The following is a 26670-nucleotide window of genomic DNA, read 5'->3' on the forward strand; positions in this document are numbered from 1 at the left end:
GTGTGTGTGTGTTTCTTGGGATGAGATAAATTGTCTCAAGGGTTTTTCAAGTGACCAGTGGGAACCACTGCAGCGCAGAGAGAGAGCTTTCTTCGTTCTGTTTCCTCTGTTCGGGAAATAGTAATGTATGTTAATTGTATTTTTAGCATGGCGGCCGTCAACTCTATTCTGTTAAATTCATCTTGTGAATAATAACAAACCAAAGCAGAAAAAAATAGTACAAGCTACATATTATTGTCTTATCTTTAAAAAAATATATAGTTATATTTCTATAATGGCTTCCATTATTGATATACGTTATAGATCGAACAATGAAGAGAAAGGAAATAGTAAATAGGTCTACAGTCACCTTATTTAATACACGAACCAGGTTACAATACACCAGTGTTCTCTATAGTCTTGGGTTTTGTCATAGCTTCTTTACCATTTTCTTCCATTGTCTTGGGGTGGAGTTCTCTTGCTTGAGGGTACACTCAGGCATATTGTTCTATTTTTTTTTCTTTTTTCCTTTCCTCAGTGGTTTTTTATTCCTGTTGAAGCACTTGGGCTTATAGCACCCTGCTTTTCCAACTAGGGTGTAACTTATCTAATAATAATAATAATAATAGTAATTATTATTATTATTATTATTGATTGTTAATATAAAGTCTCATTGAATAGTAGAAACAATGGCGGAGAGAAATTGGAAAGTGATTAACAAGCTGATAAAAAAACGGCATAGATATTTGCTCTGTTCAAGAGGTAAGATGTGAAGGAGTAGTTTGAAAACAATAGCTAGTGACATATATTAATAAATTATGCTGGAGTGCAAGTGAGTCTAAAGAGAACTACTACGTACGACAACTTTGTACTCAGCCAGGAGAATAATAATGGTTTGTTCCGATGCATTGTAACCACGGACTACTCTCTCAGGAGTTACTCTTTAGTTTAAACTTGTGACCAGTAAAGTTTCCCCCCAACCAGGACTCCATTCCAGGCGAGAGACATCAAAGCCGCGGGGCGGTAACATGCCTCAGGGTATGTTCCCTGCTCAAAGCATCCTTCCATTGTATTTGACCCACAATGCACCAAGAAGAAGGCCCTGTCAGGCCTGGTAAGGACAGGGCAAAGCAGTGTTGCCAATTTAGGACGAAATGCGCTAGATCTAGTGCATTGGCATCACAAAGATTTTGTATTTTGCGTATAGCACCTTTTTTAGCTCAAATTTCATGGGTTTGGTGGTTTTTTGTAGTGTATTTCTGATATATATATATATATATATATATATATATATATATATATATATATATATATATATATATATATATATATATATATATATATATAATGCATACGTGTGCTTGTGCATCTATGTATGTGTGTGCGTGTGTGTGTAGGTTAAGGTCCAGTCAATCCTTAATAAGGGTGGAGTTGAATATCCTAAGATGAACTTGTTCTCTCTCTCTCTCTCTCTCTCTCTCTCTCTCTCTCTCTCTCTCTCTCTCTCTCTCTCTCTCTCTCCGCGAAATTTCTGAAACCATAGTTGTTACTCGACATTATGATTTCGCGGCTACCAGTATCGTAATATTTACAGTAGATTTACACAAAACATCACTCTTGGATATTTTTCATTACAAATTTTGATAAATTATATTCCTCAAATCCGTAGTTAATAAAGTTTGAACCTGTGTGACAATTCTATAAAGCAGTAAGCTTGTATCTAGTTGCACTGTATATCAGTCGTATTTATTTTTATAACAAACCCATATCCAACATTCGCAATAATTGCAAATTGTTTCCTTGACTTTACTGTTGTCAGTTAATTTTTTGGGCGGAGTATAGCATCACCAACATTCATGTACAAGGATAAAACTCTTCCTAGCATATTTCTGACCTCAAGCTAGCTCTTTTATGTCCAACACTGATGGCAACAGTGGGGCAAAGCAAAGGTCGCCATTCGTACTCTGGTTGTTGCCCACCAGTATAGGCCCATCGTTTTCGCTCGCGACTCTGGCCTGCGTTTTCGTTTTCAACTTGTTGTGTGTGCAAAGTGTTTGCGTTGAGATGAATAACACTCGTGTCAAACGTCGTTGTCCGGGTACGAATGGGAAAGCGTGTGCGGCTTTCCTCTCATATATGGAAGTTGATCCCCATTCATTGTGCAACACGTGTCGTGGTGGTGCCTGTACTCGGAGCAATACGTGTAGTGAGTGCATCGATTGGTCTGAAACCCAATGGGCGCTTATGGCCACGAAGAAAAAAAAGAAAGCAAAATATGAACGTTTTTCCTCGAAGAAAGGCAATGGTTCGAGACCTTCGTCGAGCCGTTCTTCTGTAGTGAGTTCGGCGCTCACAAGGCCAATATATAGAGGTCGCCACAATCAAGGCCGTCGCCACAATTGATCCTGCCCAGTCATACAAAACCTTTCGTAGCGGTCAGTTACCTTGTTACAACCAAAGCTATATTGTCTCTATTTACAACGGAAGCAGTCACTTAACCGACAATGCCAAATAACTGTTCTGTTTATGGATGTCTGAATACCAAGAGAAAAACAAAAGGCTATGGTATTGAGTATTTTACGTTTCCTAGAGACAAAATTTTCTGTGATAAGTGGATACACGTGTGTTGCCGGTCTGATGAAATCAATCCAAAACATGCAGTGGTGTGTTCAGCTCATTTCACACCAGAGGACTACATTGATGATATGAAATCAAGGTTGCTGAATATTGAGAGCCCTAAAAATATGAGTTGTTCCGACACAATATACTCACCGAGAACTACTTTCTATAGGAGTCACTTGGTGACCTCTCAATCTCGACCAAGATTTTCCCGCGTTACCCCCCTATCCCGCTCCATATAGTTTCTACCCCCGCCGCCAGGATACGCCCTGAGGGCAGGATCAGGGCAGGTCACTGCCTTCCCGGGTCAGCATCCTCATTAAGTTCTTGGTCGTGAGATGTGAAACATCTCACTCTCTCGCTCTCTCGATCCTTTGGCGCGTTGTGATTCCACGTGTTTCCAGTGTGGGGACTTGTGTTTTTTTCTGCGTAGTGCGTTATTCGCAAGTGTTTTCAGTACGTCCCCCTTGCGTATATCCAGTGTTCTTGTAACTCGATAGTGTTGGCCCTTCGTGTGCGAACGATGGAGCATGTGAGTCGTTGCCCTGGTCCTAGAGCCGGAAAGTCGTGTGGGGCTTTCCTCTCTAAGCCAGAAGTGGACCCTCATTCCCTTTGTTCCACGTGCAGGGGTAAAGTTTGCTCCTCCTCGGACACGTGTCCGGAGTGCGGAAGTTGGGACGGCATACAGTGGGTACGATACAGTACCAAGAAGAAGAAGTCGTCTAAGCGTTCCCCCAAGAAAGTGAGTGGCGTGTCCTCTTTACCGTCGGTCAGTGATCGGTCCGACGAAGCCTCGGCCTCTCCGTCTCCTTCGCAGAGGAGTGGGCAACAAGCCCCCAGTGTTATAGTTAGCCATAGTGTTCTCCCCGGTGAACCCAGTGTGAGGGAGGAACCAAGGGCTGGCCCCTCTGGAGAGAACGGAAGGGCCGCTAGTGCTTCGGGTGAATCGGGCCACGTGGCAGGGGATCACGCTTCCTCGGAAGACCTAGTATGGGGCAGTGTTGCTATTTCGGAGTCCCCCCCCGCCCTCGTGGGCCGGTGCGTCGGGCTCTCCCCCTCCAGAGGACAACCACGCTAGAGTTCGCCGCCCGAGTAGCGATGCTTTCGGGTGGAAATTGCCGAAGACTCCGGGGAGGTCACCGCTAAGGATGGACGTGTCCCTGGGCCCCTGGCCTCCTAGCAGGGATAGAGTAGACACAGTGCCCTCGATCTCTACTGCAGTTCCCGAAGACTTCCTTCAACATCCTGTCTCGGACGATCGACGGCGAAGAGCTTTCCCCGCGCATCACTCGAGCAGCCGTTACGCGAAGAACGTAACGCCCTCAGACTCTTCGGAGGCGGATTCATCCTCCGGGGGAGAACTCAGGGAGAAACGACACCGGAAGAGAGAGCGGGCCGAAAGCGATCGTTCCCGCTCCAGGTCAAGGTCGCGGCACAGCAGGAAGCGCCCCCGCTCTCACTCCCGTAAGTACAGGAGGGATGCCTCTCCCGGCGGCGAATGGGTCTACGTCCCTTGAGGAGAGTCCAGAAGGCGCCGCTCTCCAGACTCTCGGTCCAGTGAACGAGCCTCTAGGTTGTCGCTACCTACGCACAGCCTAGAACCGCTCGACCTGCCACGCAGGAAGGACCTCGCTCTTAGGCATAAGTCCTCGAGGCCTCCGGTTCACCCCGCCCAGCGGGGGGAAACGCGCTTCTGAGAAGGCAGCCCGACCGAACCAGCCCAGCTGGGGCGGTCGTCGAGCAGGAAGGACCGGTTCCCGTGGTCGGGTCATCCCACCGGGACCGTGTCCTCCGCTTCCAGAGCCTTGGGGCAGCCGAAGGTCCTCCCGGAGCCGGTGGCTCCCGCCCTACGGCGAGACCCACCCGCGTACGGAGCGCCCTACGGTTACGGGTCGACCTCCCTGGAACCAAGAGGAGAATGCCCTGTCTACCGTCCAAGCAACCCTGCTCCCCCACGCCAAGCTGAGGCCTCGGCCGACGGAGGCGAGGCGTCCCCGTCGGAGGACTCCGCCTACAGAAGGGTGGTAGGTCTCATCAGGAGGCTCCATGGGATTCCAGAACCCTCGGTGCCTAAGGTGAATGCCTGGAGGTCGAGCCTCCTGAGATACACTCACCATGACGCCCTGCCGAAGTCCTCCCTGGCCCTTCCTCTCGCCCCAGACCTAGTATTGGGACAAGAATACATTGATAACTTGGTGGCCAGCAGTGCGGAGGCCCCCAAGTCCCAGAGTGCCTCCAAACTCCTCCAAGGTCTCAAGCCACAGGGCAAGGTTTATATTCCGGAAGGACGGCGCCCAGGTCCCTGTAGGGTGGACCCAGCCTTGGACATCCTGGGACAAGGCGGCTCGGACTGAAGGGCCTCTTCAGCCCCTGTTTCCTTCTCACCCACTGAAGCCGCCATGATGGAGGAGATGTCAAGAGATCTTGTGAACGTCTCCTCATGGCTGGACTGGTGGGCCTCCACGTTGGTGAACGTACGAGCCTCCACAGACCCCGACGATCCTGAGCAACAAGGTCTCCTGACGGACCTTCTCACCTCCGGGGGGAAAGCCCTCAAGTTTATGGCTTACCAAGCACTCTCCTTGACGGCCAACTGGGTCCTTAGAAAACGGGACACAGCGCTTTCTAAGTTGGCAAGGAAAATCCCGGACAGAGAGGCCCGAGTGGTTCGTAGCCTACCCCTAGGGGGTGAGTCGCTGTTTCCTCTGAAGGAGCTAGAAGTGCTAATGGAGAAGGTGTCCAAGAGGAGAGAGACCAACGCCCCCAGACAAACATCCTCCAGGAGGCCTCCTTACAGGAGATCAGTCTCGGATAGTGCCGTGACTCCTCAGGCCACCCCCAGCTCTTCGAGGAGGGACGCCCCCTCCTCCTGGACAACAACCCCTCAGACCTCCGCAGGGGAGCTCCAGCTTCTGCCAGCTCCTTCAGGTCGGGTTACTCCGCCTCGAAGAGAGGCAGATCAGGCCGCCCCTCTAGGAGAAGGTAGAGGGAGAGGCCCCCTACTCCCGCCCAAGCCTCGGGTTGGGAGATGCCTCAGACCTCATTGGCAAGCATGGAAAACGCATGGGGCGGATGCTTGGACGGTGTCCGTCCTGAAAGAAGGCTACAGGGTCCCCTTCATAGCGGATCCACCCCCTCTTATTCCAGCCACCCGGACAGAATGGTTGGCCCCCAGGGACCCGTTGAAAAGGGCCACCCTTCAAAAAGAAGTTTCCTCCATGTTAGAGAAGGGAGCCATGGAAGAAGTCCTTCTCCCAGGGCCAGGCTTCTACAGCCGCCTGTTCCTGGTGGAGAAAGCAACGGGGGGGGTGGAGACCAGTGATAGACCTGTCGGCCCTCAACAAGTTCGTCAAGAAGATGAACTTCAAGATGGACACCCCAAAATCCGTCCTGATGTCCTTGAGGGAGAAGGATTTCATGATGACGATCGACCTCAAGGACGCGTATTTCCAGATCCCGGTCCACCCGTCGAGTCGGAAGTTCCTCCGGGTAAAATGGGGCTCCCAGATCCTGCAGTTCAGGACCCTCTGCTTCGGCCTGTCGACGGCCCCTCAAGTGTTCACGAGGGTCTTCGCGACGGTCTCAGTATGGGCTAACGAACGGGGTATCCGTCTCATCAGATACCTGGACGACTGGTTGCTCCTTTCCAGCTCAAAGGCCCTCTTGGAAGAGCAAGGGAAGGACCTCCTCCAATTCTGCAGGAGTCTGGGAATCATTATCAACCTGGAAAAATCGAACCTAACTCCATCCAACAGAATGGGGTACTTGTGTATGACGTTGGACACCGTGCAGGGGAAGGCCTTCCCCTCGGAAGACAGAATACAGAACCTCATCAATATCATTCAGCCGTTCCTGTCGGAGCATTCCAGGAGGGCAAAAGACTGGCAGAGGCTGATAGGTCACCTGGTCTCATTAGAGAAACTGGTTCCCCAAGGGAAGATACGGCTCAGACCCGTACAATGGAACCTCAAGGTCCTATGGTCCCAGACAGGCTCTCAGAAAGCGTTGATTCCGGTCCTTCCGGACACGAGAGCAGCCTTAGAATGGTGGCGATGCCAGTCGAACTCCCTCAAGGGGATGCCCCTCGGGTCCTGTCCCCCCGAGTTTCTCCTGTTCACAGACGCCTCCAGCCTAGGGTGGGGAGCCCACCTGCGGGAGGAAACAGCAAGCGGTACCTGGTCGGAGACCGAAAGACATCTCCACATCAACGTCCTGGAGCTAAAAGCAGTACAGAAGGCATGTCTGCACTTTGCAAGTCGGTTGAAGGGAAACACCGTGGCCCTAATGTGCGACAACGCCACGGTGGTAGCCTACATAAAGAAGCAAGGTGGCATGAGGTCGAAAGAACTGTGCGACCTCACCATAAACATCCTGCATTGGGCAGACGAGCACCAGGTGGTACTTCTAGCAAGGTTCATCCCCGGGAAAAGAAACGTGCTAGCCGACGGCCTCAGCAGAATGGGTCAGATAGTAGGGACGGAGTGGTCCCTACACCCGGAAGTGGCCAGACTCATCGTTCAACGCTGGGGCTCCCCGGTGATGGACCTCTTCGCAACAAAGCACAACGCCAAGCTACCGGTCTATTGCTCCCCGGTACCAGACGAAGGAGCAGCCCTAGAAGACGCCTTCCAGCACAAGTGGGACAACCTGGACGTATATGCCTTTCCCCCCTTCACGCTGTTAAGGCAGGTGCTCAACAGAGTAAGAGCCTCCCAAAACCTAAGGATGACTTTGGTAGCACCCTGGTGGCCGGAGAGAGAGTGGTTCGCGGATCTAAAAGACCTGGCAAGCCATCCGCCTTGGCCTCTGCCCCCCAGGCCAGATCTGCTGAGTCAACCTCACTTCCTCAAGTTCCACGACAACCCTCTCTCTCTTCGCCTTCACGCCTGGAGACTATCGAGCGGCTCCTGAAGAAGGAGGGGTACTCCTCCTCCACAGCTAAGAGGATGTCCCTATACCTAAGAAAATCCTCTACCGTGGTCTACCAGGCGAAGTGGGCCGCCTTTACGAAGTGGTGCTCGGCAAAACACATAAGACCTCTTAAAGCTGCGGTCCCTGACATAGCTGACTTTCTCGTGGACTTTAGGGATGAAATAGGGATGTCAATCCCAGCTATTAAAGGAGTACGGGCAGCCTTAGGCCAAGTCTTTCTCCTGAAAGGCATCGACCTGGGGACCTCGAGACACATAGCGATGCTGATTAGAAGTTTCGAGCAAGTCCTGTCCTCCTCAAGCCAGGAGAGTGCCCAGATGGGACCTGGCCAAGGTTCTGAAAATGCTGTGTCGTCCTCCCTTTGAACCCCTCAAAGATATCGGGGACAAGGACCTCACCCTCAAGACAGTCTTCTTGCTAGCCTTGGCTTCAGCTAAGAGAGTAGGTGAGATCCATGGTCTGTCCTACGACGTGGCACACTCCAAAGGGTGGAGGGAGGTATCCTTCAAGTTCGTACCCTCCTTTGTAGCGAAGACTCAGAACCCAGCAGTCTGGGACCCGAGGTTTGAAGGTTTCTCAATTCCGGCCATTCCCAAGACAGGCAATACGGAAGACCTGAAGTTATGCCCAGTCAGGACGCTCAGGAAGTACCTGGAAAGGACGGCTCATCTCCGCCCAGGTGCCAAGAACCTCTTCGTCTCCTCAGGTGTTAATAAGAAGCAAGTCTCCAAGAACACTATTTCCTTCTGGCTGAGACAAGTCATCACTAGGACTTATGAAGAGGACAAGGTGGCAGTGCCAGGCACTCCCCGCCCCCATGACATCAGAGGCCTGAGCACTTCCTTGGCCTTTGAGAGAAACATGGCAGTGGGGCAGATCCTACAGGCCGGCACTTGGTCGCACCAGTCGACCTTCACTGCCCACTATCTCAAAGACTATTCAAGAAAGTCTTTGGATGGATTCCCCATTGGGACAGTCATCGCCGCCCTTCAAGCTGTGTAGCGGCAGGCTAGAAGACGTCCCCAACGGTGAATAGACTCGTCCCTACTTCTTCAGGAGAAGATTCAGTAGAGAAGATGTTAAGAGGTGTCTTAAAATAATAAGCGTAAGGTTCCGCAGTTACCCTCTATCCGCTCTCTGATAAGCCCCGCATTCCTTAGCCCTCCAGGCACTATGTGCCGGACCAAGTGGCAGAATGGCTCTCCCGCCTCCTAAGGTGTAAGTCTCCTATAGAAAGTAGTTCTCGGTGAGTATATTGTTGGAACAAATCAAAAATTTTAAACAATTTTTATTTTTCCTAACATACTCACCGAAAACTACTTTCGGGTAATGGCCCTCCCGTCCGTCCCCGAGTGCCATTCTTCCATTGCCGAGTTGGGCTAAACGTCGAACTTAATGAGGATGCTGACTCGGGAAGGCAGTGACCTGCCCTGATCCTGCCCTCAGGGCGTATCCTGGCGGCGGGGGTAGAAACTATATGGAGCGGGATAGGGGGGTAACGCGGGAAAATCTTGGTCGAGATTGAGAGGTCACCAAGTGACTCCTATAGAAAGTAGTTCTCGGTGAGTATGTTAGGAAAAATAAAAATTGTTTAAAATTTTTGATGTTATTGAAGAAAACTGCTGTCCCATCTGTACATATACCAAAAGGTGAGTTAATTTCATGTAATGAAGGTAACTGAAATCCCACCTAAAAAATTGCATTGCCTCGGAAATTTGTTATTTTCTCTTATTGAAAGAGTTCATTCTATACGAGATTTCAGTTATTTTTCAAAACAAATTAGCCTATTCTCCCAGATTACCTTGGCGATATAATTGAAAATTTGAGAACGAATTACATCATACATGCATGTGGGTTTGTGTGTTCTGCCTTGTTATATATTTCGTCCAAAGGTAAATCTTATCCTCTCTTTATTTGATTTTGTTCCAGAGAGAACACAGATGGAATCATCAATAGCTAGAGAAGAGAGGTCAAAGAAACTTATTCAGAGACAAACATTGCAAGAGGTATTAAGTAAAGAGGAGGAAATGTGTAATGCAGAGCAAGATGGTGCCATTGAAATCACTATAGGAGAAAATGGAAACTTAGATGAACCATGTGTGATAGAAAATGATAATAAGGAAGAGCAAAAAAAATGAAGTACAACAATTAAGGGAACAGTTGAAACAGGTTAAGAAAGAAAATGCAAGATTAAAGGAATATATATCCCTTCTCGGGAGATTGGAGGAGTTCGACTGCATGAGCGAGTCGACGGTGACGGTCGACCACCCCTCGTGTCTCACACGCGGTCCGCTCCGACCGCCAGCCAAAGTCGCCATCTAGGCCTACCCACACGCGCGCACAGCCTTCCCCTACCTCTAGGCAGTCACGGGGAAACCGGTCGCCCCCTAAGCCGCCAGCGTCATCTATTGGCGGTGCCTCACAGGCCTCCTTATCGGCTCGGGCCGCTGCGCCGCCATCTAGGCGTACCACCGCCACCTCGGCGACTGCCGCCTCCGGCAACCTGGTATTTGCATTTTGCTTCGTTTTATTGAAATGGGTCTTGTATTCCACACTATCTTGGGGTAGAGTTCTCTTGCTTGAGGGTACACTCGGGTACACTTCCATCTTATTCCTTTTCCTCTTGTTAAAGTTTTTATAGTTTATATAGGAGATATTTATTTTAATGGTGTTATGCTTCTTAGAGTATTTTATATTTTCTTGTTTCCTTTCCTCACCCGGCTATTTTCCCTGTTGGAGCCCCTGGGCTTGTAGCATCCTGCTTTTCCAACTAGGATTGTAGCTTAGCAAGTAATAATAATAATAATTTTAGTGTTTACATTCTATTGGAAATTTCAGTTCATTTAAAATATCTTAATTCCGTATTCTAGATAAATGTCCATGCTTCTTATGATTTTGTTACCTGAAAAATATATAATATACGTTGATTTATAATGATTGCTTAAGAGTAGCTATCAATATTTATCGAAAAGCATTTTAGTGAATACATTTTAGGTCGTGTATCAAATTTTTAGTGTCTACAATAATCTAAATTTCTTAAATAGGAGTTGAATTTATTCACTTTAACACATATTTACCAATACAGTATATGATAATAATATAGTCAACAGAATATACAAGTAAATCACTTTTTAAATATTAAACTTAGCCGGTGAATATATAATAGCTGACGTCTCGGACGGCTCGACAGAAAAAACACAAAAACTCGCGAGCGATCGCTATGAAGGTTGCGGGTGTGCCCACCAGCGCCAACTATCGACCAGATACCGCATATACATGTAAACAGCTCTAGTTCTTCTCTGTCGGTCTTGTCGACAAGTTGATTCCATTACTCGCTGTTGACCTGGAGTTTTTCGTCATTCTTGGTGAAGTACTTCTTTTTGGTTTTGAGCTTTAGCAGTGCAGGTGTTTTTATCTTCAATTAAAACTCTTGAACTCTTTTTTTGGATAGATTTTATTGTTGATGACTTTGGATTGTTTTTGGATTTTCTTTGACTTTTCAAAATGGTTGACCCTTCTCCAATTCCTAAATTTCGTAAATGTAATGCTAGGGATTGTAACAAACGTCTTCCAAAGGCCTCTCTCGACCCACATACCGTGTGTTCTAATTGCTGGGGTAAAACCTGTCAATTAGGAGATCGGTGTGATGAGTGCGTGGTACTTTCGGAATTCGACTGGCTAGAGTTTGATAAGTATTCTCGTAAGCTAGAGAGAGATAGGATGAGGAGAAGTTCCTCTAGATCATTAGAATTTTCCTCCTCCCATGCCCCTGAACCTAATCCTTCCCCAGTAGTAGTTGTGCCTGAACCCTCTACTAGCACTCATGAACCATCAATGCGGGATATGTTGCATGCCATTCAAGCATTGGGCGAGAGAGTTGAATATTTGGCTACGGACCGTAATCAACTCATGGGGGATGTAAAAGTGTTAAAGTGTCAGAGTGCCACATTAGAAAATCGTGAGGATAAAGTGATTAGTGCGCAAAGTGTTATCAGTGTTGCGACCGAGGGTTCGTCTGTTCGTGCTTGTCGTTCGCCTAGTCCGAGACCTCTTGCTAGCTCCCATGCACCAGGGAGAAGTAATGTCGTAGGACTTATGGGGACGAGAGGCTTTAACCAACGAACAGACGTTCCCTCTATGGTTTCGGGCGTGTCTCGTCAAGACCGCCCCTACCATAAGACGAGCGAGGCGGTTTTCTCCTCGTCATCCGAAGGCTTCTCGCGTAAGAAACCGTGGAGCAAGGTTTCGAGACCCTTAAAGCGGAAATCAGTCCCTTTAGGACAGGTCCAGCATCCTGGTTGTAGCCATTGGGACAGCTCTGACCCTGTGCAGTCTTCGGAAGACTGCTCGCCGCCTAAACAGAAGCGTAACACGGGCTCCGAGAGTCTTAGTTTAGGCAATGTTTTGCAGTCACAGACGTTACCATCGTCTCGACCCGCTCCCACTCCCGTTGATCCTAAATGGGTTGTCCTGCAGGATATGCAGAGTAAGCTTGCCTCTCTTATGGAGGAGTATACTGCTGAGCAGGTTCACGATGATCCTCGCCGTTACGCTGATCGAGATCCTGGCCGTCAGCCTCCCAAACGAGCCTTTGCTCGTCCTGTTGACGTTGACGTTACAAAGTCACGTCAATCACGTGACTTAGAGCCTCACTCGATGCAGTCCCGTGTTGACTTTCAGCCGCTTGTGGACGTTCAGCCGCTGCCGCATGCTCGTGTTGACGTTCAGGACGTTCGCCAACCAGCTAAGTTGACTTGTTTTGACGTTGAGCGTCAAGCACCGCAGTCAAGAGTTTTAACTGCTCAATCTGGGCAGTCAAGGCAGTCTCGAGTTGACGTCGAGCGTCCTCCCGCTCCTGTTGTTGTTGCTAGTCAGTCCGTTAAGCAGTTACATGACGTAGCGTCCTGGACTGCTGCTGATGCTCCTTTGCGTGTGGACTCTGCTTGTCAAGCATTGCCACCAAGGCAGGTCTCTCCCTTGCTTGAGACTCATCAGTTGTCGGACGAGGGTCCTTCAGATGAGGACGTTGCTGATCCTCCTCCTAATGATGATCCTTTGGACGTTTTATCTGATGTAGAAGAACCTAAGGCTGTACAACCTTCGATGGATTTTAAGAAGATCAAGATGATTTTCAAGGATCTTTTCCCAGATCATTTTGTTACTGTTGCTCCTCGTTCGCCTCCGTCTGAGTTTGCGCTAGGCTTAGCTGCTACCAAGCCTGCCTTTACTAAGCTAGTGCTTTCTCGCTCTTCTAAGAGGGCTTTACGTCTTCTAGGCGACTGGTTAGTTACCAGGAGGAGTTTGGGGAAGACGGCCTTTGCCTTCCCACCTTCTAAGCTTGCTTCTAGATCGAGCGTCTGGTATGACACGGGAGAAGTTCTCGGCTTGGGAGTCCCTGCCTCTGCCCAGGGTGACTTCTCAAGCCTCGTAGACTCTCCCCGTCGCCTGGCCATGAGATGCTCGAAAATTTGTTGGTCCTCCTCGGACCTTGACCATCTCCTTAAAGGCGTATACAGGGCCTTTGAAGTTTTTAACTTTCTAGATTGGTCTTTAGGAGCATTAAGTAGGAAGATCTCGTCTGCTGACCAAGATGTATCCTTACTTATGTCCTGTATGGACAAAGCCATCCGCGATGGCTCCAATGAGCTCGCCTCCACCTTTACGTCGGGAGTCTTGAAGAAGAGAGAAACCCTTTGCTCTTTCCTTTCAGCAGGAGTTACTCCCTGTCAAAGATCGGAACTGCTCTTTGCTCCCTTATCGGCTGCCTTGTTTCCACAACAGCTGATTAAGGACATTGCTGCTTCTCTTGTGCAGAAGGACACACATGACCTGATGGCTTCTTCTGCTCGCAAGGGAGCTCCTTCTTCATCCTTTGTGGTGAGACCCAGAATCGAGACTCCTGCGTCTAGGTTTATCCCGCCCTTTCGTGGCAGAGCTCCCAGCAGGGGAGGCTCTCGTGCCGAGGGAAAGAGAGGTAAAAAGAGAGGAGCCAAGTCCTCCCGTGGCAGAGTCTGACTGCCCACGTCCTCAGACAGCGGTAGGGGCCAGACTGAACAACTTCTGGCAGGCCTGGGAGAAGAGGGATGCAGACCAAGAGTCTGTTCTGTTGCTCAAGGAGGGGTACAAAATGCCTTTTGTACGCAGACCTCCTCTAGTAACAGTTCCCATAGACCTCTCTCCCAGGTATCGAGAGGAGTCAAAGAGACAAGCTCTACATCACGAAGTGTGTCTGTTGCTAGGGAAGGGAGCGGTGGTGAAAGTCTCGGACCTTCAATCACCGGGGTTTTACAACCGTCTCTTCCTAGTCCCAAAGCATACAGGAGGTTGGAGGCCAGTGCTAGACGTCAGTGCGCTCAACGTTTTTGTTACAAAAACAAAATTTACGATGGAGACCACGAAGTCCGTCTTAGCAGCGGTCAGAGAGGGAGACTGGATGGTCTCTCTCGACCTGCGAGATGCGTACTTCCACATTCCTATACACCCGGATTCCCAACCGTTTCTGAGGTTTGTTTACAGGAATGTGGTGTACCAGTTTCGAGCACTGTGCTTCGGCCTCAGTCCTGCTCCTCTCGTGTTTACGAGGCTCATGAGGAATGTGGCAAAATTCCTTCATCTATCGGGAATTCGAGCCTCCCTGTGCTTGGACGACTGGCTTCTCAGAGCATCGTCCAGTCATCGCTGTCTGCAGGATCTACATTGGACGTTGGGTCTGGCGAAGGAGTTGGGACTTTTGGTCAACTTAGAAAAGTCCCAACTGATTCCATCCCAGACGATTCTATATTTGGGGATGGAGATTCGCAGTCTAGTTTTTCGGGCTTTTCCGTCTGCCACCCGAATAGAACAAGCCCTGCTCAAAGTCCGACTCATGCTGAAAAGAGAACGTTGTTCAGTAAGGAGTTGGATGAGTCTCGTAGGGACTCTGTCATCCCTGGAGCAGTTTGTCTCGCTAGGGAGACTTCACCTTCGCCTTCTCCAGTTTCATTTAGACTCTCACTGGAACAAAAGCAAGACTTTAGAGGCTGTATCAATCCCGGTCTCCGAACCAGTAAAAGCATGCCTGAACTGGTGGGACAGCAACATCAGTCTGAGAGAGGGTCTGTCCCTAGCAGTCAAGAACCCAAACCACGTGTTGTTCTCAGATGCGTCGGATTTGGGTTGGGGTGCGACTCTGGACGGTCGGGAATGCTCGGGTCTTTGGACCTCGGTTCAGAAGAGCATGCACATCAACGGCAAGGAGCTATTAGCAGTCCACTTGGCCTTGATGAATTTCGAGAGCATTCTTCAAAACAAAGTGGTAGAGGTCAATTCAGACAACACCACAGCTTTGGCGTACATCTCCAAGCAAGGAGGCACTCACTCCCACACGCTGTACGTGATCGCAAGGGACCTCCTCATATGGTCAAAAAATCGAGGCATCTCCCTGTTGACAAGATTCATCCAGGGGGACTTGAACGTCTTGGCAGACTGTCTCAGTCGGAGAGGTCAGGTGATCCCCACGGAATGGACCCTCCACAAGGACGTGTGCAAGAGTCTTTGGGCGACTTGGGGTCAACCCACCATAGACCTCTTTGCCACCTCGTTGACCAAAAGGCTCCCAATCTATTGCTCACCAGTCCCAGATCCAGAGGCGATCCACATAGACGTGTTTCTACTGGACTGGTCTCACCTGGACTTGTATGCATTCCCACCATTCAAGATAGTCAACAAGGTACTGCAGAAGTTCGCCTCTCACGAAGGGACAAGGTTGACGTTGGTTGCTCCCCTCTGGCCCGCGAGAGAGTGGTTCACAGAGGTACTTCAATGGCTGGTAGACTTTCCAAGGAGTCTTCCTCTAAGGGTAGATCTCTTACGACAGCCCCACGTAAAGGATCTTCATCAAAGCCTCCCCGCGCTTCGTCTGACTGCCTTCAGACTATCGAAAGACTCTCAAGAGCTCGAGGCTTTTCGAAGGAGGCAGCCAGAGCGATTGCGAGAGCTAGGAGAGCTTCTACCATCAAAGTATACCAGTCGAAGTGGGAAGTCTTTCGAGACTGGTGCAAGTCAGCATGTCCTCTTCCAGTACCTCTGTAGCCCAAATCGCAGATTTTCTCTTACATCTGAGAAATGTTCGCTCCATCTCAGCACCCACTATTAAGGGCTACAGGAGCATGTTGGCTTCGGTCTTTCGACATAGAGGCTTAGATCTTTCCAATAATAAAGATCTCCTTAAGTCTTTCGAGACCTCTAAGGAACGTCGTATGGCAACTCCTGGATGGAACTTAGACGTGGTCCTAAGGTTCCTGATGTCAGACAGGTTTGAGCCATTACAATCAGCCTCCCTGAAGGATCTCACCCTCAAGACACTTTTCTTAGTGTGCTTGGCTTCAGCTAAAAGGGTCAGTGAGATTCATGCCTTCAGTAAGAACATCGGCTTTTCCACAGATAAAGCCACATGTTCACTTCAGCTTGGTTTCCTGGCCAAAAATGAACTGCCTTCTCGTCCTTGGCCTAAGTCATTTGATATACCTTGCCTGTCAGAGATCGTAGGCAACGAACTTGAAAGAGTTCTGTGTCCAGTTAGAGCTCTTAAGTTCTACTTAGCTCGTACTAAGTCTTTACGAGGTAGATCTGAGGCCTTATGGTGCTCAGTTAAGAAGCCATCATTGCCTATGTCAAAGAATGCTTTGTCATATTTTATCAGATTTTTAATCCGAGAGGCTCATTCTCACTTGAGTGAAAGAGACCGTTGCTTGCTTAAGGTTAAGACACACGAAGTAAGAGCTATAGCAACTTCCGTGGCCTTTAAGCAAAATAGATCTCTGCGAAGTATTATGGACGCGACCTTTTGGAGAAGCAAGTCGGTATTCGCGTCATTTTACTTAAAAGATGTCCAGACTCTTTATGAGGACTGCTACACACGGGGTCCATTCGTTGCAGCGAGTGTAGTAGTGGGTGAGGGTTCTACCACTACATTCTCTTAATTCCAATATCCTTTTAATCTGTCTCTTGAAATGTTTTTAATCTTGTTTTTGGGTTGTACGGAAGGCTAAGAAGCCTTTCGCATCCTGGTTGATTTGGCGGGTGGTCAAATGTCATTTCTTGAGAGCGCCCAGATTAGGGGTTTGATGAGGTCCTGTTGTATGGGTTGCCGCCCTTGATACTTCAGCTCCTGGGAGTCTTTCATCATCCTAAGAGGATGGCTGGGCTTCGTGAGGAAAGCAGACTAACAAGGCAGAGTAATCGTCAAAGTCAGCTTCCTTACCAGGTACCTATATTTATTTGGATTTTGTTATAACTGTCAAAAACTCTAAGCATATACGCTGTAAACTGTATTAATACTGGTCTCTACCCACCACCATGGGTGTGAATCAGCTATTATATATTCACCGGCTAAGTTTAATATTTAAAAATGATATTTTGATTATAAAATAAATTTTTGAATATACTTACCCGGTGAATATATAAATTAAAGGCCCCCCCTTCCTCCCCGGGATGAGAAGAACTGGAGCTGTTTACATGTATATGTGGTATCTGGCCGATAGTTGGCGCTGGTGGGCACACCCGCAACCTTCATAGCGATCGCTCGCGAGTTTTTTGTTTTTTCTGTCGAGCCGTCCGAGACGTCAGCTATTATATATTCACCGGGTAAGTAGCCTATATTCAAAAATTTATTTTATAATCAAAATATCATTTTTATCTTTTATTTCAGAAGTACAATTGCATGGTATTAATCTATTAGAATGAATAAATCTCATAATAATTTGTAATTAAGCCTCATATTTAATCCATTTCAGGATACATCATCCAGCAATCCAATCGCTGAAGAAAAGAGTGAATGTACTCAGCCTAGCGTGAACATCCAGCGATCCACAGAAAATTCCAATCCTACAAGAGAGCCTCGTGTGAACATCCAGCGATCCACAGAAAATTCCAATCCTACAGGAGAGCTTCAGCCTCCCGCCCCAAAAAGACCAAGGAAACAGACCAGCGAGCTCATACCCTCGATAAATGAGACCAAAGACCTGAACCGAGTTTGCTGTAATCCTAGATACATAGATGATGAGTGTGAAGCCTTTGGAAGACACGTTGCAGTTCAGTTACAGCAACTTCCGGTTACCCAACGGATTTATGCTCAAGATGAAGTGCAGAAAATTTTAACACGATATAGGTTAGCGGCCATTAAGGCGGATCCTGTTCCATCGTCTACTCCACCGCCAGTTACCGACTGTATATATTCAGATATCGTAATATGTAAAGAAGAAGTAGATATATAAGTTTTTTTCCCATGCAAAAATACAATACAAGTTTTTTATGTTTGTATTTCTTTACTAACCTACATATAGATCTAGTTATATAAAACGTGTATCAAAGGGGGAGATGGGTTTCGAAGTCCAGTGTTGTCACCTAAAGGTTTAAAGGCATGAATGGCAGAGCCAAGGACAATGACATTGCCTTATCAAACAGGACCAAGGCCTAGACACTGCCTAAATATATACATAATTAGCTTGAGAGGGACTTGAACCCCAGTCTGGCAATCACCAGTCAGGGACGTTACCACATCAAACCCCCCCCCCCCCACAAGCCTGGAAAAATATATATGTGTGTGTGTAGGCTACTGTACTATTGTTTATATTTTGTAACTGAAATTACAAGACATTTAAAACCAGGTGAAACTAACAAAAGACAGGATTATTATTAATGTCTTGTATTGGCCTAAGATGTTTACGTGTCAAGTAACTATAAGTTTGCTTCTGATTTTATTGTCATTTACAAACATACCTGAACGATGAACTCAATTATTGAACAAATAAAAAAGCAGGAAATAAAGAATCTAAAATAGAATGTAACGCAATTAACCAGGAATATTTTCGTTCGTGCCAAAGACATTGTGCTTGGAGATTATCAACTGACAGCATGACGTCATCTTTTTATCTTTCTTTGTCTACAAAAAGCTCAAGTAAATGACGTTTGAGAAGATGGTTAAATATATCCATCCTTTGAAACTATCCCAAGCTAAATGCACGGATTTTAAGTCCCTCTGACCTCTTAGGCATTTAAGTCTTTAAATATCTTTTCCGAGATTTTCACCTGTTTTGAGTTCCGAGAAGGACAGTTGCGCATCTACAGAGAAAATATGGTTTTAACTAGAATGTATTGACGCAGTGAGAGTTGGCAAACTAGTTCGGATTTACGTATTTGCTCAAAGGGAAGTACGAAGATCATTTTCTATTCAATTTTCGCTGCTAAATTCCTCTCTCTCTCTCTCTCTCTCTCTCTCTCTCTCTCTCTCTCTCTCTCTCTCTCTCTCTCTCTCTCTTAGCTTGGCTATTAATAATAATACTAATGATTATCACTGCGAAAGCGTAACATAAATCATTTGTTAGAAGCAACTCCACATTGAAACTAAAGCAGGATTTAGCTGGTTATAAAAATCAATCTAGTAAAAGAATGCCGAGATATTGATAGAGCAACGTTCACGAGAGAGAGAGAAAGTGGTGTCCAGCAAAGCAATTTTACAGTGAGTTTAAGGCAAGGCTAAAACATGTCGCAGAAGGAAAGTGTGAGTGTTTAGGCCTAACGTAAAGTTATGCTCCTCCATACACATTTGGGTGCTACTATAGCGTGAGGTCTACCACACTATAGCGTGAGGTCTACCTCCCGTTAGCACTATAGCGTGAGGTCTACCTTTGAATTATTCGTCCCTCATAGATAAGACACATTTCATACATTTGTTTAAGCAATAAACACTCAATTTAAACATATTTTAGAAATGTCTTAAAATGATAATTGGAATTTTAATTACATTGAAAAAAAAATTAATAAAGGTAAAAATAAACATGTTATATATTTCCATATTTATTCTAGCGATACAAAACAATAAACACTTAATTGAAACATATCTTAGAAATGACTTAAATAGATAATTGGATTTCTAATTACATTAAAAAAAAGGAATAAAGGTAAAAATAAACATGTTATCGGTCTACTGCTAAATTATTCGTCCCTCATATATAAAACACATTTCATACATTTGTTTAAGCAATAACCACTTAATTTAAACATATCTTAGAAATGACTTAAATAGATAATTGGGTTTCTAATTACATTAAAAAAAGGAATAAATGTAAAAATAAACATGTTATCATATATTTCCATACATTTATCCTAGCGGTACACACTTCGTACATCTTCTAAGAAAGACACAAATAGATCTCCTCACCTTCCAGCAAAAATAATCAAGATGAGACGAACAACTGACGACCAACACCTCGCATTAATCTCTTCAGAATCATCGTTTTAGCGTCCAACCACGATCGCTCAATTGCCTGTGTGTGTGCTCCTGTCGCTAGATCCACATAATATTGCTGGTGGTTCACTGTAGAATGCTGGTACCCCCAAGGCCAATAGGGTACCCCATGGCATTTAGGTTGCGGAAGGTCCAAGCTTGTCATGTGGTAGACCTCACCCTCCGCCTGGGTAGGCGACATATGGCGGTAGACCTCACGCTATAGTAGCACCCACATTTGTTCCTAACCGTTTCATTACACATTCCACGAATTACATCGCTATACCAATGAGACCAAGGCCTTTTACTTCAGAGTCTGGAGGAATTCAGTTTATATGAACATAAAATAAAACAACTAGTGTTATAACCGAATGACCTATATAACTAGATTCCAAACTTGAATGTATTTTGTGCAAAATCTTGAAGGTTAAGTTGTTTCATGAAAGTACACTAATGCCAACTGATTTGTATTCTAGTGAATGTTCATAAGCTATAATTCAGTAGCTCGTGTAGTAGACGTTAAATTGATGGTACATAGCACTAGGAAATCATAAGTAATTGCATGGAATTCAAATATGAAATATATCACCCCACGAAAAAAATAAACATTGGCAACTCTGCGCTGGTAGCCACTGTGGCTACCAGCCGCCACGAGTAGATCAGCATTCCTTGCTGGGGTAGTCTCAAGGTTGCCCTAGGAGGGGCTGCTCGTGTGTGTCTGGTGGTGTTCTTGTTGTTGTTGTTATTCTTGTTTTCGGTGCAGCAACCCCCACATTAGCGTTCCAGTACTATATGTCATGGGGTGACCCACACCCCACATATGTGTTTTAAGGTGTACATGGGGTGTATAACACCCCACTTTATGACATACTGGGGTTTTGTGTTATATGTCAGGATACTGGGGTCCATCCTACCCCAGTTATATAGTTTTGTACTATATTGCTTATCCTAATTCCCTTAGTAAGTGTTAAAATTTTTGCTGCTACTACTACTACTAATAATAATAATAATAATTATTATTATTTACATTTCTTTCCAGGCATAAATAAATGTGTTTCAGGTTCTATTTACAATCAAACAAACAGACAATAATATCAGTGGAATTCTAAAATAAAAGTGATGTATGACAGTGATTATGATAATTATTTACATTTCTTTCTAGGCATAAATGAATAAGTTTCAGGTTCTATTTGCAATAAAACAAACAGACAATAAAATAAGTGGAAGTCTAAAATAAAAGTGTCCCAAAAACTGTGAAAATGTCAAAGAAAAAAACATTAACAGATGATGAGTTAGAACATATGATGAATGCGACTGGTGCCTTGTCAAACTTAGATGAAGATGAGGAGGCAGTTGATAATGAAGGACTTGGAACCAACATACATGATGATGAAATGACCGCTAGTGATGAGGAGGTGGAGGATCAGGATCAGATAGAACTAGAGTTGATGTATGACAGTGATTATGATAAGGATTATGTCCCGTCATGTAGTGATAGTGAGTCCAGTGACAACGTTGAAGGGTCAGAGGATGCTGAAAAAAGACTGAAGAAAAAGAAGGAAACTACCAGTAAAACACGTAGCACATCGACCCCAAAGAAAAAAACCCGTATTGTTGGACCAAACCCTGGAATCTATCCAGTTGATAGTACCTCTTCCACCTTAGTTGATATACCTTCTCCTTCTTCCCCTATAGCTGGACCTAGTAATGATGTGTCTATTGCAGCCAACTCTTATTCTGCTGCCCCTTCCACCCCTGCAGCCAGTGGTCGTGGGAGACGTAGGAGACAAGCTGAAGTTGATGTTCCAGTTCCACCTATAGTATCGTTTGATACTGCTACTTTGGATGCAAAGCATGGGTTCAGATGGTGTACCCGTCCGCAGTCAAGTACCAATCGTGCAGCCAGAAACATTGTCGCCGGTAGACCCGGACCAAATGCTGAAGCACAAGCTTGTCATTCCCCAGAGGAGTGCTTTAACTTATTCCTTGACGATTCATTTCTGGATATAGTCTGTCAGTGGACAAACAAGAGGATGGAGATTGTAGCCAGTAAGTACAAGAAGAAAACATCAACACATAAAAATGTGGAACGGGAGGAGCTAAGAGCATTCATTGGGGTGCTAATATTTTCGGGATGCCAAAAGGATAGCCATATGTCAACCTGTGACATGTGGTCTGTTGACATCGGTGCGGCACTTTACCGTGCTGCTATGTCGCAGGCTCGTTTTGAGTTTATACTTGACTGTTTACGCTTTGATGACCCACAGACAAGAGAGATGAGAAGAGAAACTGACAGATTTGCACCTATCCGGGAACTATTTGATAAATTTATGGAGAAGTGTGAAAGGCACTATACACCCAGTGAGAATCTGTGTGTTGATGAACAGTTGGTAGGATTTCGTGGAAAATGTTCATTCAGGATGTATATCCCAAGTAAGCCAGCCAAGTATGGCATAAAGTTGGTTAACATAAATGATTGCAAGAGTAAATACCTGCTAGGAAGTATCCCGTACCTCGGAAAGGATAATACACGGCCCTCAGCTGGAGTAGGACTGGGCCATTATTATACTAAGGAGCTCACAAAGCCATACCACATGACAAACAGAAATGTGACCACAGATAATTGGTTCACCTCCGTAGGACTTGTCGCTGATCTTCTGCAAAACTGTGGAATGACCTTGGTTGGAACGGTAAAGGCAAACAAGCGAGAACTACCAGAGAAGATAAAGACCAAAGATAATCGTGAACCTGGATCAAGTGCCTTTCTCTTCACAAAAGAGATGACCCTGGTTTCATATGTGCCTCTAGTAGGAAAGACGGCTAAGAAGTTAGTCCTCTTGCTCTCATCTATGCATAGCCAGCCAGTCCTGCAAGAGAACGGAAAACCTGAGATTATAGAATTTTATAACTGCACCAAAGGAGGAGTTGATGCATTTGATGGGATGTGTGCCCTGTACTCTTGCAACAGGAAAACTAAAAGATGGCCACTTTGTATCTTTTACTGGATAGTGAATGCTGCTATTATCAATGCAAAGGTACTGTACACAGCACACCTAGAGACGACAGGAGTTACCAAGTTTCCAGAACGCCGTCGCTTCATGCTACGTCTTGCAAGATCATTCATACGGCCATGGGCTGAGAAGAGGTTGTCGAGTGCCACTCTCCCACGGAACCTAAGAACATTGATAACTACTGTCTGCAATACTTCATCAGTAGTCAACACACAGTACCCAACTGGCCAAGTACTTGCCCAATGTAACTACCCTCAGGTACGCTGTGCTGAGTGCCCCCGCTCTCAAGACCGGAAGACACGCATCAGGTGCCTGAAATGTCAACGACCTGTGTGCAAATCCCACTTGTACCCTACATGTACAAGCTGTCTTGAGCTTGTGGTAAGTAATTACCCGTATTTCATTTGCGGCCACTGTATATATATATATATATATATATATATTTATATATATATATATATATATATATATATATATATATATATATATATATATATATATATATATATATATATAAAACAACAAACAGTCTGGTAGATCAAATACGTACACAGGCTTGGTATATAACATGATATATCATCACACATCTTTAAGGGTACACTCTGGCACACTTCCTTCTTGTTTCTTTTCCTCTTGTTTTGTTAAAGTTTTTATAGTTTATATAGGAGATATTTATTTTAATGATGTTACGCTTCTTTAAATATTTTAGTTTTCCTTGTTTCCTTTCCTCACCGGGCTATTTTCCCTGTTGGGGCCCCTGGGCTTGTAGCATCCTGCTTTTCCAACTAGGATTGTAGCTTAGCAAGTAATAGTAATAATAATAGTAATAGTAATAATAATTCTGCTAGTGTTTACATTCTATTGGAAATTTCAGTTCATTTAAAATATCATAATTCCTTTTCTAGATTTCTCCATGCTCATGATTTTGGTAACTGAAAAATATTGTATAATATACGTTGATTTATTATAATGATATTTAAAGAGTAGCTATCCATAGTTATCGAAAAGCATTTTAGTGAATGTACATTTTAGGTCATGTGTATCAAAGATTTAGTGTCTACAATAATCTAAATTTCTTAAATAGGAGTGAAATTTATTCATTTGAACTTAAACGCATATTTACCAATTCAGTATATGATAATAATGTAGTCAACAGAATATACAATAAGTAAATCACTTTTTATCTTTTATTTTAGAAATACAATTACATGTTATTAATTTATTAAAATAAATAAATCACATAATAATTTGTGATTAACCCTCATATTTATCCATTTCAGGATACATCATCCAGCAATCTAGTCAATGAAGAAAAGAGTGAATGCACTCAGCCTAGCGTGAACATCCAGCGATCCACAGAAAATTCCAATCCTACAGGAGAGCCTCGTGTGAACATCCAGCGATCCACAGAAAATTCCAATCCTACAGGAGAGCCTCGTGTGAACATCCAGCGATCCACAGAAAATTCCAATCCTACAGGAGAGCCTCGTGTGAACATCCAGCGATCCACAGAAAATTCCAATCCTACAGGAGAGCCTCAGCCTCCCGCCCCAAAAAGACCAAGGAAACAGACCAGCGAGCTCATACCCTCGATAAATGAGACCAAAGACCTGAACCGAGTTTGCTGTAATCCTAGATACGTAGATGATGAATGTGAAGCCTTTGGAAGACATGTTGCAGTTCAGTTACAGCAACTTCCGGTTACCCAACGGATTTATGCTCAAGATGAAGTGCAAAAAATTTTAACACGATATAGGTTAGCGGCCATTAAGGCGAATCCTGTTCCATCGTCTACTCCACCGCCAGTTACCGACTGTGTATATTCAGATATTACGATATGTAAAGAAGAAGTAGATATATAATTTTTTTTTCTATGCAAAAATACAATACAAGTTTTTGATGTTGGTATTTTTTTTACTAACCTACATACAGATCTAGTTATAAAAAAACGTGTATCAAAGGGGGAGAAGGGTTCCGAAGTCCAGTATTATCCCTAAAGGTTTAAAGGCATGAATGGCAGAGCCAAGGACAATGACATTGCCTTATCAAACAGGACAAAGGCCTAGACACTGCCTAAATATATACATATGATCAGCGCCCTCCACCCAAATTAGGACCAAGAAGGGCTAGGCAATGGTTGCTGATGACTCAGCAGATAGGCTCCCCCAAAACCCCCTGTCCTTATCTATCAAAGATGGTGTTTGCAGCTACCAAAGAAACTAACAGGTTTGAACGGGCCTCAAACACCAACCTGGCGATCACCAGTTAAGGACGTTACCACATGGCTCCCACAAGCCTTGGGAATATATATATATATATATATATATATATATATATATATATATATATATATATATATATATATATATATATATATATATATATATATATATATATATATATATATATATATATATATGTATATATATGTATGTATCGGCTACTGTACTATTGTTTATATTTTGTTACTGAAATTACGAGACATTTAAAACCTGGTGAAACTAACAGAAAAGACAGGATTATTATAATTGTCTTGTACTGGCCTAAGCTGTTTGCGTGCCAAATAACTAAAAATCGCTTCTGAATTTATTTTCATTTACAAAGATATCTGAATAATGAACACAAGTATTGAACAAATAAAAAAAAAAGCAGGAAATAAATAATCTAAAATAGAATGTAACGCAATTAACCAGGAAGATTTTCGTTCGTGCCAAAGACATTGTGCTTGGAGATTATCAACTGACAGCATGACGTCATCTTTTTATCTTTCTTTGTCTACAAAAAGCTCAAGTAAATGACGTTTGAGAAGATGGTTAAATATATCCATCCTTTGAAAACTATCCCAAGCTAAATGCGCGGTATGAAGGTCTCTTTGACCTCTTACGCATTTAAGTCTAAATATCTTTTCCGAGATTTTCACCTGCTATTGAGTTCCGAGAAGGACAGTTGCGCACAAAGAGAGAAGGTATTGACGCAGTGCGAGTTGGCAAACTAGTTCGGATTTATGTATTTGCTGAAAGGGAAGTACGAAGCAGATCATTTTCTATTCAATTTACGCTGCTAAATTCCCCCCCCCCCCCCCTCTCTCTCTCTCTCTCTCTCTCTCTCTCTCTCTCTCTCTCTCTCTCTCTCTCTCTCTCTCTCTCTCTCTCTCTCTCTCTCCCGTAACCGTGGCCTTATATGGATATATTGATGAATATTTCAAAGGTATTGAAACCAGATATGCTCCTGATCTGATAGTTTATATATGAAAGATTTATTTCAATGTTGTTACTGTTCTCAAATTATTTAAATTTAATTGTTAATTACTTCTCGTAGTATATTTATTTCCTTATTCCCTTTCCTCACTGGGGTATTTTCCCTGTTGAAGCCCTTGGGCTTATAGCATCCTGTTTTTCCAACTAGGGATGTAGCTTGGCTATTCATAATAATACTAATGATTATCACTGCGAAAGCTTAGCATAAAACATTTGTTAGAAGCAACTCCACATTGACACTGAAACAGGATTTAACTGGTTATAAAAATCAATCTTGTAAAAGAAAGCCGAGATATTGATAGAGCAACGTTCACTGGAGAGAGAGAGAGAGAGAGAGAGAGAGAGAGAGAGAGAGAGAGAGAGAGAGAGAGAGAGAGAGAGAGAGAGAGAGAGAGAAAAGTGGTGTCCAACAAAGCAATTTTACGAGTAAGTTAAATCTTTTCGGTTTGAGTGCCTATCGAATTTAAATGTTTTTTTTTTTTTATTCCAAAGTATGTATTTTGATGTGGAAAAGCCTAAAATTATAACCATTTTGTGGAGAAATTATTTATTAACACTTAAATTGGCTTATATCAATCAATATCTTACTGAAATGCTGCGATTTCTC

At 44.7% G+C, this 26670-nt stretch overlaps 2 protein-coding genes across 7 annotated transcripts in view; both read left to right on the top strand.

The window, feature by feature from the left end:
* The window catches only part of LOC137645639 (uncharacterized), a 43632-nt gene extending 25813 nt beyond the window's left edge, over nucleotides 1-17819 (top strand). For 3 of the 5 annotated variants that reach the window (XM_068378458.1, XM_068378457.1, XM_068378459.1), the window contains one exon: nucleotides 17304-17819. In XM_068378458.1, coding sequence (XP_068234559.1) covers nucleotides 17304-17783 — 480 coding nt within the window. In that variant the 3' untranslated portion in view covers nucleotides 17784-17819. Of the gene's footprint in view, nucleotides 1-9459; nucleotides 10037-17303 lie in introns of all 5 variants that reach the window. The other 2 variants (XR_011045322.1, XM_068378460.1) reach the window with 2 other exon arrangements.
* A 3025-nt stretch (nucleotides 17820-20844) lies between these two features.
* Nucleotides 20845-24704, top strand: LOC137644823 (piggyBac transposable element-derived protein 4-like). 2 transcript variants are annotated; one of them, XM_068377716.1, is made up of 3 exons: nucleotides 20845-23187; nucleotides 24087-24194; nucleotides 24348-24704. In XM_068377716.1, the coding sequence occupies exons 1-3, from the start codon at nucleotides 21055-21057 to the stop codon at nucleotides 24666-24668; spliced, it is 2562 nt and encodes an 853-aa protein (XP_068233817.1). In that variant the 5' UTR covers nucleotides 20845-21054; the 3' UTR covers nucleotides 24669-24704. The 2 variants fall into 2 exon arrangements, with proteins under 2 accessions (XP_068233817.1, XP_068233816.1); XM_068377715.1 differs by having other exon boundaries at nucleotides 24087-24704.
* The last annotated feature ends 1966 nt before the right edge of the window (nucleotides 24705-26670 follow it).

This window comes from Palaemon carinicauda, chromosome 8, assembly GCF_036898095.1.
Source record: "Palaemon carinicauda isolate YSFRI2023 chromosome 8, ASM3689809v2, whole genome shotgun sequence".
NCBI lineage: Eukaryota > Metazoa > Arthropoda > Malacostraca > Decapoda > Palaemonidae > Palaemon > Palaemon carinicauda.